Genomic DNA, 16,010 nt, shown 5'->3' with positions numbered 1-16,010 from the left:
AATATGAGCTGAATGTACCTTAAATCGAGCAGAACTAAAAAGTAAAAAAAAAAAAAAAACCTCCAATTTTTTTTTAATCTTACGATTATTAAGCCAGTCGCACAATTTGGGAATATGTGACTCATAATTTTTGACTACCTGAGGTTGGCAACAGTGTGGTAATTATGACTTTTGAAGGATATGTAGGTATTTTATATAACGACAGACAATATTCTGAAAGAAACTGACTAGATTTAAATATCCAGTTTTCCAGCATGCACAAAAGTGTATATGTACATATATGTATATACACACACACTTTTATGCCTATATACATATAAAGGCATTAAAAAGTGTGTGTATACACACACACACGACATTAAAATGCTAAACAAAGACTGGGAGAACATTTCATAGGAATAGAGGTAAACACTTAAATACGGGAGTCTGCAGAAGTCCAACGCCATGCCTTGCCAACTGGAGCAGATGAATATGCAATTATGGTAGGCTGGATGAGGGTTATATATATCCAAAAGTATGCTCATCCAAGGAGAGGCGGCTGCATCTGTTGTATTTGCTTAATTAATGTTTGTAAATCACAGAGATCCTCAGATGACTAAAAACACCTCATAAAGGCCAGCTAAAAATGGTAACTTCTGAGCTGTTTCAGCACCAAAGAGGCAGCATTAGGATCTAAGAGACTGTAAGCAGAATTCACATCTGTGCAGAGGGTTTAAGTGATACCTAGGACCAATTCTGGCCCTCTGCGCATGGTGAATTTCACTTTTGATGGATAAAGTGGCAAGATAAGTACAGATGCCAGGAGTCTGATCCTCCCACGTTTCAACAGGAGTTCTTCGTATGCATCAGGAGACTACAGCCACACTGGTATAAATAATGAGCCCTGTAATAGGTGCCTATTGGTAGTGGCATTATCAACCCTAAGCATTGAAAAATCATCAATCAGGCCTCAAAAGTTAATGAAAGTGGCTAAAAAATGAAGAGATTTTTTTAAAGAATAATTTGTGGGTTTTTTTTATTTGCCTTCTTGTTTTTGAGCCTTTAGTGTGCATTCACTTGACTTTTCAAGATTTTCTCAGCAATCATGAGGGCTAGAAACTTACTTTTTTAAGATAAAAATTGAGATTCTCACATACTCTCTTGATTTCAGCAGCTGAGATTTTAAGAAAAACAATAAAACCTGTTGGATTAACAATACAATTGCAAAAACTGGCAACGCTGTCTTAGGTGTACAATAGTTTCAGTTATTGGACTGAGAAAGTAGTGGGGAAACAGGCATGTTTTCAGATGTCTAAACAGTAGTTATCATACCATAATTCACCACAATAATTCTTCCACGCAAAGTTCATATGCTATGTGAACACTAAGCCAGCCTCAGAACACTCAGTGACATATTGTAGGTGAGCAGCATGACATCCATTTTACACTTGGGCAAGCTGAATCACAGAGAAGTCAAAAGTTCGTATATTAAAGATATAGCCCTTCATTAAGGATGGAGAAACCTAAGGGATCTGGAAGAGTCAGGAATTCCTCCTGGCAAAGCACGAAAAGCAATGGCAGATCCACAATCCTTTAAATGGGTACAGCACATGGTGACCCCCTAGGCCAGGCTATTATAAGTGCATGGCTCTCCTCACCACCTGTATGGAGGCTAGTACTGAAGGCTAATACAGTGGAGTAGTTTCACTCCCCAGCCAGCTGCTGGCACTCAACCCAGGTACAACTGGAGTGGGATGAAGGCTGTTTGTGCTCTCTCCCTCCACTCCTAGATGACCAACCACAAACTGGCTTTAAGTGACTTGTCCCAGGCGACACTAAGAGTCAGTGTGAAGGTGACAGAAGTCAAGTGACCCATCTCCCAGTCCACTCTTCCATCCATTAGACCCCACTTGAAGGTATGCCTGTTTCTAGATTTAACACTAGGAAAGGCAAGGTAGTGAACACATTTGGGGCTTGTCTTCACTACTGGGGTATATTGACCTCAGTTACGCTACTCCAGGTACGTGAATAACATAGCTGGAGTTGTGATAGCCTAGATCGACTTACCCCAGAGTCTTTACTGTACTGCATTGATGAGAGATGTTCTCAGAGAGCTGGAGTACCAGGGTCACCTGGAGAGTGCTCTGCCGTCGATTTAGCAGATCTTCACTAGACTCATGAAATTGACACTCGCTGCATCAATTGCAGCAGCGTACATCTCCCCGGTAGTAAAGACAAGCCCTTGGAGTGCTCCATGCAAATCTGGTCAGCATCTCTTAGGAAGGGCATTGTTGAGATTGAAAATGGCAGCAGAGGGCTACTCTGAAATGAATCAGCGTTTTGTGGGTATGAGTTACAAGAAGCAATTAGCCAGACTTGGCCTATTTAGAAGATAGAAAGGAAAAGAAAGGATCACTGCCAATGAGCAGTTTGAAATAGCAACTACTTGTAATTTAAAACATAAGGGATCATGGGATTAGAACTGAGCACAGACTTCTTATAAAAAGTTCAAGGTGAATTTCATTTACACTGTAGGTGGCTGAAATATGGAGCAAAATGGCCAGTCAGCAGTAGTATAAACACACTGTGAAGCTTCAGCAGTCACATGAAGACATTGTTGGAGGAGGAAAATCAGATGCTACCATCACGAAAGACGTGAGGGTTAAAAAGATGAGTCGATAAAGGCTAAGTGATTTGATGTACACACATTTTAAAAAATAAGTTACCTTAGAGGATCCAGTATTCATTCAATGTTTCAGGATTACTAATGACTGTAGAGTACTATCACCTTCATGTCATGAACATTCATGTGCACTGAGAGGAATATTTTTCAACCTATTTATTTTTAGATTTGCCATTTGGCCCGGGTCCCTAATGTGTCAATCAAGAATATAAACGTCTGTCCTATGCCAACTAACTAATGAGCTGATTTTCTATCATGAATTCGCTAGCCATCATTCTGCATATGTCACATCTCGTACATATCAGACTGACACTGCCCCTACATTTATAAGCAGCAAAAATAAACAACAGTAAAAACATGCATCAGTAAACATCAAGACTCAAAAAGAATGAGAAATAAGTTGAAGAGAGAGATCCAATTAGTACTCACCACCAGGGCTTTTGATCTGTTACTCAGTAGTTTTTCAATATTGCTGGCTGCAATTTCCACCAAGTCACGTGCATTGTTGGCTTCCACCGTATACAGATTGCTGTATTTCGTATAAATCTGCATGAGAAAAGGAAATCATTCAGAACTACCACATGGGCCTGTTTATTTACATTGTAATAACAGCACAGTGGCCTAGTGGATTGAATACAGGAATTCAGTTATTATTATGCTCTTCTCAAATAAACTATGTTAAGTTAGGCAAGCCACAGCCTCTCTTCTGAAAATTGTGTCCCCATTGGGGATTATGTGGGCATAATGAAGGGCTAGATTTACTATCATTATTGTTAATATTAATACTCAGCACCCATGAGGCTATTATGATAATTACTACTAATTATTTGCATCGCAATAAAGCCTAAAGGATCAAAGATCAGAGCCACGCTGTGCTAGTCACTGTGCACACATATAATGAGCAAACGGTCCCTACCCCAGGGAGCTTTGGATTCTGTGTTTCAGTTTCCCCGTCTCTAGAAAGGATATTGTATTTACCTCACTACTACCCATCTCACAACGATGGCTTAAGGATTAGTGCCTCTATTAGACTACGGCCCATCTAGAACACTATGGAATCAATTCTGCAAGGAGATGAGCAGATCAAAATCAGTAGGATTTAACAGTCCTCAGCATCCCCAAGCAATGCTCTGCTGCTTTCAGGATTGAGCCTTAAAAATGATGGCTCCCATTTTCAAAAACAGTTAATTATTCTGGGTGCCTCCAGGTTTTTTTGGCAGGGAATGGGGATGGGGGGAAAGGGTAGATACTTCACCTGAGATCTTAAAGGGCCCTGACTTTCACAAAGTGCTGACATCCCCTATCTGAAAATCAAATGCCTATAAAGGAGCCTGAAGTTGAGCCCAGAAATCACTGATGTGTTTTATTATTCCTAAAAGATTAAGAGCCAGATATTCAGGGTGAATCAATGTAGCGCCACTGAAGTAAACATAGTTATGCTGATTTACACTTCCTGATGATCTAGAGACTTATTTACCTTTATTTTAGTAAGGTATATCTAGGGGGTTGTTTGTTGTTTTAATATTGTCCTTACTTCCATGATTTAAAATACACCGTGGTGAGGGAGCACCTCTAGTTCTGTTATTCTGTGGTGTTTCTAAGGGGGATAACTACCAAAAAACAGAGAGGTGTGGGGTTTGTTTCTGTTTTTTAAAGGACACTGCTTCTTCCTACACAACCTCCTTAAAGGGGGAGAAAAAGTCTAACAACTATCTGGAAAAAGAAAGAGTGTGTGTACCTTATGGCTGGATAGCGAATGGGGAAAACTAATGTATGCAGCCAACAGATGGTCTGAGGTTACAAAAGTGCTTTGCCTCTCTGAAACACTGCCTGATGGGGGGTTATACTGTCTTGTGGGAAGTAATTCTAGGCACACACACAGGAACAGGTCCAACACTAATTCACTGGCCGAAATCCAGCAGAAAGATCTCAGAAACTATCCAGCAGACTAATTCTGCCAGCTGTGCCAGGCTTCTCAGGGTATAGTTATATGATGGCTTTAAAGGGACACACCAATATAGGGATCTGCCGCTTGCGGTTGGTGGATTTTGAACATTGCCAGGTCTGATGCCATTCTGATGAATGAAACCTGTCATGTCTGATAAGTCTTGCCAGTTCTGTCATTCCCATGGATTACCATTAGTTGCAATCAGTTTTGATTTCCAGAACACTGGATTATATAAATTTATTTATTTTCAAAAAAATCAAAACCTTTTTCTCCCTCAAAAATTGATTTAAAAAGAAAAAAGCGTTTTAATTCTTGCTTTTGGGAAGATATTCCCCAAACGCCTGTAGACAATCCACCACTCAAGCCTATGATTACATAAGATCTCACAAGCAAATAGAATTCCACTGTTCTGCAAAAAGCGGTGATTCAGCCACAGATGCTTCTTGCTCAGTTGATAGGCAGCCAATGCCCCAGTGATGTGCAAGAGGAGCACGCTAAAGATCTCATGACTCATTCTGCAAGTCTCAGTATCTTGGTCAAATTTCAGCATGGCTAATTATCTCATGCCTTCCTAAAGCTCCCACTGCAGGTCCAAAACCAAATTAGACATCATGGACAAGACAGTCAGATGGCAAAGCATCTACAATTAGAGACAGATTTTATAAGATGCTCAGGTCCTACTTAGGCATCTAAATATGGGCCGGATTTTCAAAGCTACTCATCATCCAGCAGTGACAGTTATGGCCAATGTGCCGATGTCTTCTGAAAATCTGGCCTTGTTTTTGTAATGACAACATGCATATTTAGTTATATTAGATAGGATAACAAAACCATAGACGGGACATAAACCTTTTGCTTCAGGGCATAAACCAACTATTAATTGATAGGGGTTAGATAGAACATGTTAAAAAAAACATAGCGTTCAGATAAGTTAGATGCATTCAAGTGGGCAGGGACTGATGAAATTCACATCAGGGTACTTAAGGAACCAGCTGAAGCAATCTCAGAACTATCAGCAATTATCTTTGAGAACTCAAGAAGGGCAGGCCAGGGAAGGTCCCAGAGGACTGGAAAAGGGAAAATACAGTGCCTCGCTTTAAAAAGGGGAACAAAGAGGATGTGGGGAATTATAGACCAGTCAGCCTAACTTTGATACCTGGAAAGATACTGGAACAAGTTTGTAAAACTCTGAGAGGGTAAGAGGCTTATATTATAAGTAATAGCCAACATAGATTTGTCAAGAACAAATCATGACAAACCAACCTAATTTCCTTCTTTGAAAGGGCATAAACCAACTATTAATTGATAGCGGTTAAATAGAACATGTTAAAAAAATATAGTATTTAGATAAGTTAGATGCATTCAAGTTGGCAGGGACTGATGAAATTCACACTAGTGTACTTAAGAAACTAGCCGAAGCAATCTCAGAACCATCAGCAATTATCTTTGAAAGGGTTACTTGCCAAACAGATAGGAGAAAGCAGTAGATCCGATATACCTAGATTTTTTTGGTAAGGCTTTGGACAGAGTCTTTGTGATACAGCATGGCCAGAGGGCAGCATAAGAGTGTTAGCAGGGGGCCTTATTCCCTGCCAAGGGAGGAAGGTTTGCTTTAGATTAACTAGAACAGCTGTGGCCAATTAGAGCACCTGACTCCAGTCATGGGATATACAACCCGCTCGTCAATGAGTGTGTAGTGAAGGAGAAAGGTGGATTGCATGCACGAGTGCAGGATATGCAGAAGAGAAGTGTTGCTCCAGATGAGACATAGAAGGTTGGAGGAGTTGCATGCGCGGTGGATTGGGAAGCCCAAAGAACCCTAGGTGAAGGTGGGACGAGGCTTGTAAGAAGAGAGCGAGAAGCCCTTCACAAGTGACGGGTATGAGGGGAAGTACCAGGGAGAAACCGCTTATCACAACCTGGTCACCCAACCCCAGGCCACTGGGGTTGGAACGTGGAGTAGGGGCGGCCATGGTCCCCCTCTCATCCCCTCCTCACAGACACGAGTCGGGGATGATTAGAACTGGTTCAGAGGAGCGCAATCCTGAACCTACCCCAAGAGAGAGAGAACAGCACGAGACCCAGAGAACAGTACCAGCAATTTGCTTATCAATGTTATGGAAGATGTGCAAACTCAGGAAATATGGTCTCAATGAAATTACTATAAAGTGCGTCACAACGGCTGAAAGACCATACTCAAGAGAGTTACAATGCTTCACTGTCAAACTGGTGGAGGGGGAGAGAAATATCTCAGTGGGGTCCTGCAGTGGTCTGTCCTGGATCCGGTACTATTCAATTTTCTTATGATTGTGATAAGTTAGTAGCGAGTAGTTATTAAATTTGTGGATTGATACCAAACTGGAAGGAGTTGCAGTACTTATAGAGGTGGGATTTTAATTCAAAAGGACTGTGATAAACTGGACAATCAACAAGATGGAACTCCAGTTAAGACACGTACAAAGTATTGCACGTAGAAGGTAAAAATCAAATTACAAATGTGGGGATAACGGCTAGGCATCATACTGCAGAAAAAGCTATAAGGGTTATAGTTGTCACAAATTGAATGAGAGCCAATAACATGATGTAGTTGCAAAAACAAGGTAGTTCACATTAACAGGAGCATCAGATGTAAGATGGAGGTTAATTGTTCCACTCTATTCGGCACTAGTAAGACTCAGCAAGCTGCACTGTCCAGTTTTACCACACTTTAAGAAGTGGAACAAAGGGAAAGACCAGAGAGAGCAACAAAAAATACAAGGTTTAGAAAATTGACCTGTGGAGAGAAGTTTAAAAAACCTCTAGGCATGTTTATTCTTGGAAGACACAGTCTTCAAATTGTAAAGGCTGTTATACAAGAGGAGTGATCAAATATTCTCCGTGTCCACTGAATGTAAGATACTGTAATTATACAGGCTTAATCTGCAACAAAGGATTTAGGTTAGATTATTAGGGAAAACTAGAAGGATAGTTAAGCACTGGAATAAGGTTACCAAGGAAGATTTGTGCAATACCCATTCACTGGAGGTTTTTAAGTACAGGTTGGCACAAACACCTGTCAGGATGGTCCAGGTTTATTTGATCCAGCTTCTCTCAGCAAGCAGGGGTGGAGTAGATAACCTCAGATGTCCCTTTCCAGCTCATATTTCTATGATTCTATTGTCCGTTTATTTCCCATTATTAACCACTACAGGTTTTCTTGTACCCTGCTCTGAGGTGTCCTGTGCCGTGGCCATTGTCAGAGATAGGATACTAATTAGATACTGGTCTGATCCGCAGTACGAGCTGGTAATATTTATATCATACATTCTAGCCAAGAGCCAAGTACACGGGGAGAAGGGACACAAAATTGTTACTCACGTGACTGCAAAAAGACCAATCTGAGCTCAGGTTTGTAATCTCAAAGGTCTAAATTTAAACAAACTGTATCAAATCCACCAGTCCTATCAGTAGTTTAATACCACCTAACTACTTAAGAGACCACCACTGTAATCTTGTATCAGAGGGTAGCCGGTTTAGTCTGAATCTGTAAAAGCACAGAGAATCCTGTGCACCTTATAGACTAACAGACGTTTTGATCATAAGACTTTCTGTGTGAATACACCACTTCGTCAGATGAATGTAGTGGAATTCAGGGAGGCCCATTCTGGTATTATGCTAGCAAGCAGCTAACTGAATAACGAGGTTAGTTCAATCAGGTCGAGGTATGAGCCTGTTCCAGCCTGAGAGTGTGAAACCCAAGGGAGGAGAAATCGGTTCTGTAGTTGGCAAGCCATTCGCTAGAATAGGGCCTCATCCTCCCATTGATGTCGAACTAACCTCGTATCTCTTGCTTGCTTGCTAGCATATATATAACTGCCCCACTGGAAATTTCCACTACATTCATCTGACGAAGTGGGTATTCACCCACGAAAGCTCATGATCCAAAACGTCTGTTAGTCTATAAGGTGCCACAGGATTCTCTGCTGCTTTTACTGTGATCTTGGTGATCCTCATATATGCAAAGCCTCTGTTTTGAAGCCAAATGCAGTACCATTCGCACTAACAAGGGGAAGAGCCATTATGAATTATGGATTTTCATGGTTTGATAACTGTGCAAGGTTAATGAGATTTTGCAAAGAAATTAGATCAATTTGAAATATTGTTTATTCTTCCAGGGTGTCAAAAGAACCATTTTTCATTTATTTTAAATTTTTTGTTAACATTTTTGCTTTTGAAAATTTCATTTTACTCCGCCTTTCCCCCACTTTTGTTCTTTTTCTTTCTATTTTGCCACTGAAAAGAGGGAGGCAAAGAAAAAAAATCCCAAACAAACAGAAAAAACACTTTTTTTTTTTTTAATTTTTGGGTTTCACTGGCAGGGAGCGGAAGAAAGGAGGGGAAAATGTTTTACAAAACTTTCCATTCGCCAAAAAAAAAAATAACACCCCAAAAAAGGCTATTTTTGATTACAGGAACTATTTCATTCCAAACAATTGAATCAGCTCTGCTCTATTAAAATAAAACACCACCCAAGAATACTGCAAACATATAAACATGCGCAAACCCTCAATCTGCACACAGGGGTTGAAGGTGGTGTATGCAGGTAGTGAGCTTTTGATGCAATAAGTGCTAGGGGTGATAAGGGAAATTAAAATGTTTTCCCGACTCACCAGTTATAAGTGTCCTAGCACTGAGTGTTCAGTCGCAGAATCCTAAGAGAGGGACCATGTTTGGTGCTATCACACGTGCCTGCAAAAAGCAGGATGTTGCCCACAGAACAAAGCACAGCACTAGAATCTCATCGAGTCTTCTAGCCTTTCAATACACTGCAACATTTAAACACCCTTTATTGGTGGGGATTTGTGGGAAGTTGCAGGTAATTGAATAGCAGTTTAGCCAGAATGCTGGGTACCACTTTCAGGAACAAGGGAAACATTTTCATTTCCCTTCCCAAGCTTCTACCCCAGGAATAATCCACATGATTATAGCAGAGATCCAACAATGCCTAATTGGAATCCTTTACCCCATTCAGTGAAATGCCTTCACTGCAGGCACTGCAGGTCCTGCGGATGAGAAGGACTCACTCTACCGAGGTCTGCATTATTTCCAGAGACACTCCCTCTTTGTCAGGGATTTAAAGACGTGCTGTTACCAGATGACCTAACTTGGAAACTGGTACAGTAGGAATAAACATTTGTAGGATGTCAAGTGTCAGGGGTTAGCTGTGTTAGTCTGTATCCACAAAAACAACAAGGAGTCCAGTGGCACCTTAAAGACTAACAGATTTATTTGGGCATAAGCTTTCGCGGGTAAAAAACCCACTTCTTCAGATGCATGGAGTGAAAGTTACAGATGCAGGCATTATATAATGACACAAGTGGAGAACCAGTGTTGACAGTCCCATTCGATCAGGGTAGAGGTAGTCCACTCCCAATAATAGATGAGGAGGTGTTAATTCCAGGAGAGGCAAAGCTGCTTTTGTAAAGAGCCAGCCACTCCCAGTGCCTATCCAAGCCCAAATTAATGGTGTTAAATTTGCAAATTTGTAGGATGCTGTCCTATATCAGAGAACACAGTGCTCCTTCTCCTCACTTAATCCTATCCCCAGGGCTCAAAGTATCAAAATTACTCCTCCCTTACCCGCCTCTAACTCCAGCGGGAGATATACCCCGCTATTTATTGAACACAAACCTGTTTCGGTTTTCCAGAGTGCTCGGAAATGTTAACACACTTCCCAATCTTTCCTCAGATGTGAGGCTTGTCTAATCCACCAAGGCAGGAATAATGGAGGAAAGAGTCACTAATTACTTGAGTTGCTTACATAATTTATTTGTTTGCTCCCCTTTTCCTTGAATTCAGCCTTTGATGCTGCAGAAAATCAGAGCAGCAAGAGGAGGTTTCATTATCTGCATGCAGCAATAAACTTTTCATTCTCAAAGCCTTCCACCTAGCAGTCAAACACAATTAGCAAAAGCTCATGTCTAATAGTCATAAAGGTCCTTATCAGCTAAGGTGTGTTTATTCACCTTTCAAAATGCAATTTGGTTATCTATGGGGCTTGTTCTAAAGAGCTGATTTGAATACATTTTATTATATTGCTTTGACCAAGTGAATGCAAGTTTTCATTAGATTTTACATGTAACTTCATTTTCAGTACTTTAATCACTAGTGTTTTACTAAAAGCTCTTCAAATTGACAGTAAAATATGCCATTTTTAATGGAACAAAATCCTCATTGCATGGATAAGTCAAATCTGTAAGGTCACAGCAAGAAAAATACACTAATTTCTCTCTCAAGTCAATAGTCATGTACTTTTCCCTTCAAGAGAGAATGTATTAAAATTGTTTTCTAAATAATGGATATTTATTCAAAGATAATGAACTATAGTTTATAAAACAAACAAACAAAAAAAAAAAACACTTCAGCTAGAAATCACACAAGAACGAGAACAACAGTCTAATGTGCTGAAGATTAGAAGAATTGCCAATTCCCCTACAGAAAGTACTCCTCTCCACTCTGTCTTCAAGGGCATATTTACAAATCCCTTACAAAAAAGACATTCTCTCTGCTTGCTGCAGGGTAGATAAGGAAAGTCAAATGTTTTTATATGAATCAAGAGTGAAATAAAGATGAACACTCACTGTGAGCCTTTATTATACTGTGTCTTATATATGGGGCATGCTATAACTGAAATTCCATTGAAATGGCTTTAATATATTATAACACTCAGAAAAGTTGGTTCCTCCCACAAGTTTCCAAGAGCACTGAATGTGCTCCCCTTTCAATGGCCAGCATCCTCTGCATTCTTTGCACAGATTGCCTAGAAACAGATAATAAAGGAGCACTGAATCATTCCAAACTATAGTTTAATTCCTCTGAATGTTTTCATGCGAAGGGTGAATTGTTTATTCTGTTTTGCAATTACTTCTACTTGTCTCTGTGTACTTTGTGCAATGGAAGTTTTCCAAATTTAACAAACAAAGGGCCCTTTTCTTAGGGAGGAGGGCAGTGTGGTTAAGGCACTGAACAGAGATTTGAGAGATGTGAGTTCTATTTGCAGATGTGCCACTGGACTTTCTGCATGAATTTGGGCAAGGCACGCAGAGCCAGATTTTCAAAAGAGCTCAAGAGTTAAGCAACCACAACTGAGCTCTGTATACCTCTGATACCTTCCTGTGAAATAAGGAGTATAGTACTTGTCTATATCAACGCGATGTTGTGACAATAAATCTATTGATGTTTGTGAGACACTCAAATACTGCAGCAATGGAGACCACACGAGTATCGAGATACTTGTCTCACTCCAGTCTTGCACTGGTGCAACAGTACTGGCAAGAATTATTGGACTACTGCTGATTTTTATCTGCGATGCATTATATTGCAGCTGAATATATTGTTCAAAATTACTACCTACCACCTATCATGCAGGTCAACAACATTTCAGTGTTTAGCTGTATTGCCCTGTTTGTGGGTATCCATTTGTCTTTACCATCAGGGACTGGGAGGCTTGAATCCTAGTCTACAGGATGCTTAAGAATTAGGCAGCCCCAATCTGCCACCCAGGAACCTGTGAACAAGGCTAGAAGAGCAACTGACTCTAACAAGGGAGTCCAGTCCTGGAATATGATTGGGGGGAACCCTGAAGGGGCCTCAGCCCCTATTTAATCCAAGCACAAGAACAGGAAATTATGCTTGCAACAGGGTTCTCCCTGCTCAAGACTGCTTTCCCTGCAATACCTGCTCCTACAGCCTGCTGATGATGATCTAGTAATCTGATGCTGCCTCTTTGCTCACACCTGACTCCCCGTTTGCTTTCTAGCCTGTCTTGGACTCTGATCTCATAACCTGTTCCTACCTGACTCCTGCTCTGACCACTATGTCAGACTGCCCATTCATGACAGGTACTTAGAGTGTAAGCTCCTTGTGGCAGGGAGTGTTTGTACAGCACTCAGCACTATGTGGTCCATGGCAATTACTAAGAGCTATAGTAATACAAAGAATAAGAATCATAAGAGTACAACACAATTCTTGCTACTGACATGAAGACTGAAGAAAAGGATAATTCCTATCTTTAATAGAATATTGTAAATATGAAAGTCACACAAATAAAATTTCTTACCTGGGTTCCTACCATTACTTTAGAATGTTAAAATGAAAACAACATTTATGTGACTTCTTTACATTATAAATTATCTCATCTTTGTACCAAATTGTACGTGACCTGTGTGATTTGGGTGGTTTCATGAAATGGTACAATGCTTTTGTCCATATGTGAGGAAGGGATATGGGAGACCTGGGTTTGAGTTCCTGCTCTACCACAAGCTTCCTGTATGACCTTGGGCAAATCATTTAGTCTCTCAGTGCCTCAGTTCCCTATCTGTAAAATGGGGGCAAATAGTACTTTCCTAATTTGCCAGGAGGATTAACATATTAAAGCTTGTGAATATCAGGGTCTGTAGTACAGCCACTTTCCAAGCAACCTAATGAGCAGTGCTGCCATGTAACAGGCCATCTGAGCGGCTACTGGTAGGAGTCAGCAGACCAGCTCTTAAATCAGCAGCAGTAGCAGTTCATCAGTTGCTTACAGCACTCACTCACTACTGTGATAGCACCTGCCCTTGCCTTGAACCCAGTTGTACCCTCACATCAAGGAACCTGGCACTAGTCCTCAGCTCCTAACTTTCTGATTTTGGCTTTAACCCTTGTTTCTCACCTCTGACCCTGGCTCCTATTGCTGGCTACTGACTCCTGCTCCAACTACTAGGCACAACTGCCTACATCCCATTCACTGACAGTGAGTTGCTCAGGGACTACGAAAGTGGGCGGGGGGGGGCACATATAAGTTTCCAGCACTGCAGAATATTTTGTTTAATTCATAACATTATTTCTGTACATACTGGGTTTGTTAAGCCTCTCAAAATAAAGGGCTCCATCCTGCTGCCAATGAAGGTATTAAAGAATGCTGTAATTGATTTCAGTAGAAATAGGAAAACTCCAAGAATAGACATATTCACCCTAACCTAGTCTAGAGTGTCCCCTTATTATTATTTCTGATTTGCCATTATACTGCACACTTTCCTTGAATCTAGTCTGTAGATCGCTCCAAGCACTAAAGTAAATAATTCCTGAACTCTTACTGCCCATAATAAATTCCTGAAGCAATATGAATGCTTTCTCTATTTAAGTCCAGGGCCTGCGGCTTTTACTTATGACTATCTAACTTGTTTACAGCTAACTGATTCATTATAGAGCATAAACTGCAAACTGTAGCCACAAATCCTCACCATTTTTTTTTTTAAAAAATGTTCATGCCAGGAAAATCAGAGAGATCATGTTGAACATGGCTTACTTTTCTTTTGTCAGATTCGAAGTCTAAATAAAATTACAGTAGTTTCCTAGCAACCCAGAGATGTCTTTGTCTTGAAATTTTTATCACCACCACAAAGGAAGAAAATGCCCCAATATTTTACATTATCCATTGCTTTTTCACAATTATTCGTCATAGAGTGCTGTGGTGATCTGAGCAGAAATGATAGGGCAGACAATTTCTATATCCAGGACATCTCATGAGTAGTGCTGGATGCACTAGGAAGTTCTAGAACTATGACAAGAGAGAGCCCACTCGTAACTGATACATTCACCAATGCTCAGGCAGACAGTGGGCACTTGATCCTGCAAAGTGCTGAGCAATCTGGCCTGATCCAACAAAGCACTTAAGCATCCGCTTCTCTCTAAGCACATGAGTAGTTCCAACGTCACGAGACTATTCATGGGCTCAAGGGCCACTTTGTAGGATTGAGACCTTGCCCAGCTTTATCCTTGTCTGCCCAGGTACTCAGCCTGGAAGTCTGTAAAGGCAAGAAATTATTTCCATGATCTCAATTTCATATGCATCTAATATCTCAAAACAGACATTCAATTCTTCACCTATCACATAGCAAAAATAAGAGTCGGGGGGGAGGGGATGTTCCTTTCAATAAAAAAATGATCTTTCAAAACATCTCACTGGATGTCACGCTGATAACAATAAACAATATTGTAATCATCAACATGTACATAGCACTTTTAATCTTCTAGTCAACTTCGCACTTGTAGGAATATCTTGAGAGCAAGGATCTTACAAAATTAAGCCATATGGTCTCCTTGAGAGATATGTATTGTCCCTGTTTCACAAATGTAAAAACTGAAGCCCAGAAAGGTTCAGTGACTTCTCCAGCATAAAACAGTAAATTTGGTGGCAGAGTCAAGAAAAGAACCCAGGAGTCCATACTCCTCAACCCATGCTGATAATAGATGCTCACAACTAAATGTGGGAGTATATCAGGATCAGGACAATAGAAAACTTGAGCACCCATAGCAACGTACTTCAATAATCCTTCACTACTGACATATTTTGGCCAAAGAACATTTATTTATTTCATTTAAACACAGCGTTACCCTGGGGAAAACATATCACCAAGCTGAAGCCCTATGCCAACCCTCTACATGGGGGTGAATTTCACTCACAGAAAACTAGATTCCCTTTCTGGCATCTGACTGACCACTATGTTCAGAAAGGATTCAGAGTGGTAGCCATGTTAGTCTGTATCAGCAAAAAGAACGAGGAGTACATGTGGCACCTTAGAGACTAACTAATTTATTTGAGCATTGGAACAAGGAAATCTATCCCCTGCTGCTATGAGAGCAAACAGAAAGCAAGTGTCATAGGAAGCTGGAACAGGATGGTTTGCCACTTACCCTTGCAGGCGTGATTAAAAACAATAAAAAAAAAAAACCTCCATATGCCAGGAGTAGTAATATGCTCAATAATTTCCCAGCTCATCATGTAGAAATAATTGGAAGTATGATAATGCTGAGTCACCCCGTCCCCCTGGGTTTGAATGAACTTTGTTAATGCAGTCACCTATGCTTAAACTCTTATAACCAACTTCACATGCTAGAAGAAGGAGCACTTCAAAATGCCGGTTTTTGCTAAGGGAGCTGAGGGAGAGTAGCATGTGCAAGTTATAAATGAGGCACCCAGTGTTTTGACAATCCCTTAATTTCCATATGGATCATAAGGATAACATGCAGATGTGTCTTCAAACTTCCCAGCCTGCATTTCTAAAAGTGATTTCATTTCACTGACATCTTGACATCAGTTAGCAACATGTAAGCTCGAAGGAACTTAATTTGGAGGATCCTCTTCATAATTCTCACTCCTTTGGTATTTGGTTTCACATAAAACTATACAGCAGTGGCAGGGATGCCTCTCTGAAGCACAATATTGTTAAAACACTGCTTTCATGTTTTGGAGAGAACTTTCTCTCTTCAAGCTTCTGTAATCTTCTGTTTCCAAGTTGTAAGTACAAAGGTAGAAAGACAGTAAGCTTCTATTGTTTTTTTTGTATTTACATGTGTGTAGTTTGCTGGAATGTTTTA

General features: G+C 40.5%; 1 protein-coding gene across 2 annotated transcripts in view; it reads right to left on the bottom strand.

The window, feature by feature from the left end:
- Nucleotides 1-16,010, bottom strand: part of CACNA2D1 (calcium voltage-gated channel auxiliary subunit alpha2delta 1) — a 697,188-nt gene that overhangs the window by 582,584 nt on the left and 98,594 nt on the right. For both annotated transcript variants that reach the window (XM_075064441.1, XM_075064440.1), the window contains exon 3: nucleotides 3,092-3,208. In XM_075064441.1, coding sequence (XP_074920542.1) covers nucleotides 3,092-3,208 — 117 coding nt within the window. The remainder of the gene's footprint in view (nucleotides 1-3,091; nucleotides 3,209-16,010) is intronic.

This window comes from Chelonoidis abingdonii, chromosome 1 (genome assembly GCF_003597395.2).
Source record: "Chelonoidis abingdonii isolate Lonesome George chromosome 1, CheloAbing_2.0, whole genome shotgun sequence".
Classification (NCBI taxonomy): Eukaryota; Metazoa; Chordata; order Testudines; family Testudinidae; genus Chelonoidis; species Chelonoidis abingdonii.
Note: the sequence above shows the minus strand (reverse complement) of the source record. Positions and strands in the feature narration are given on the sequence as shown.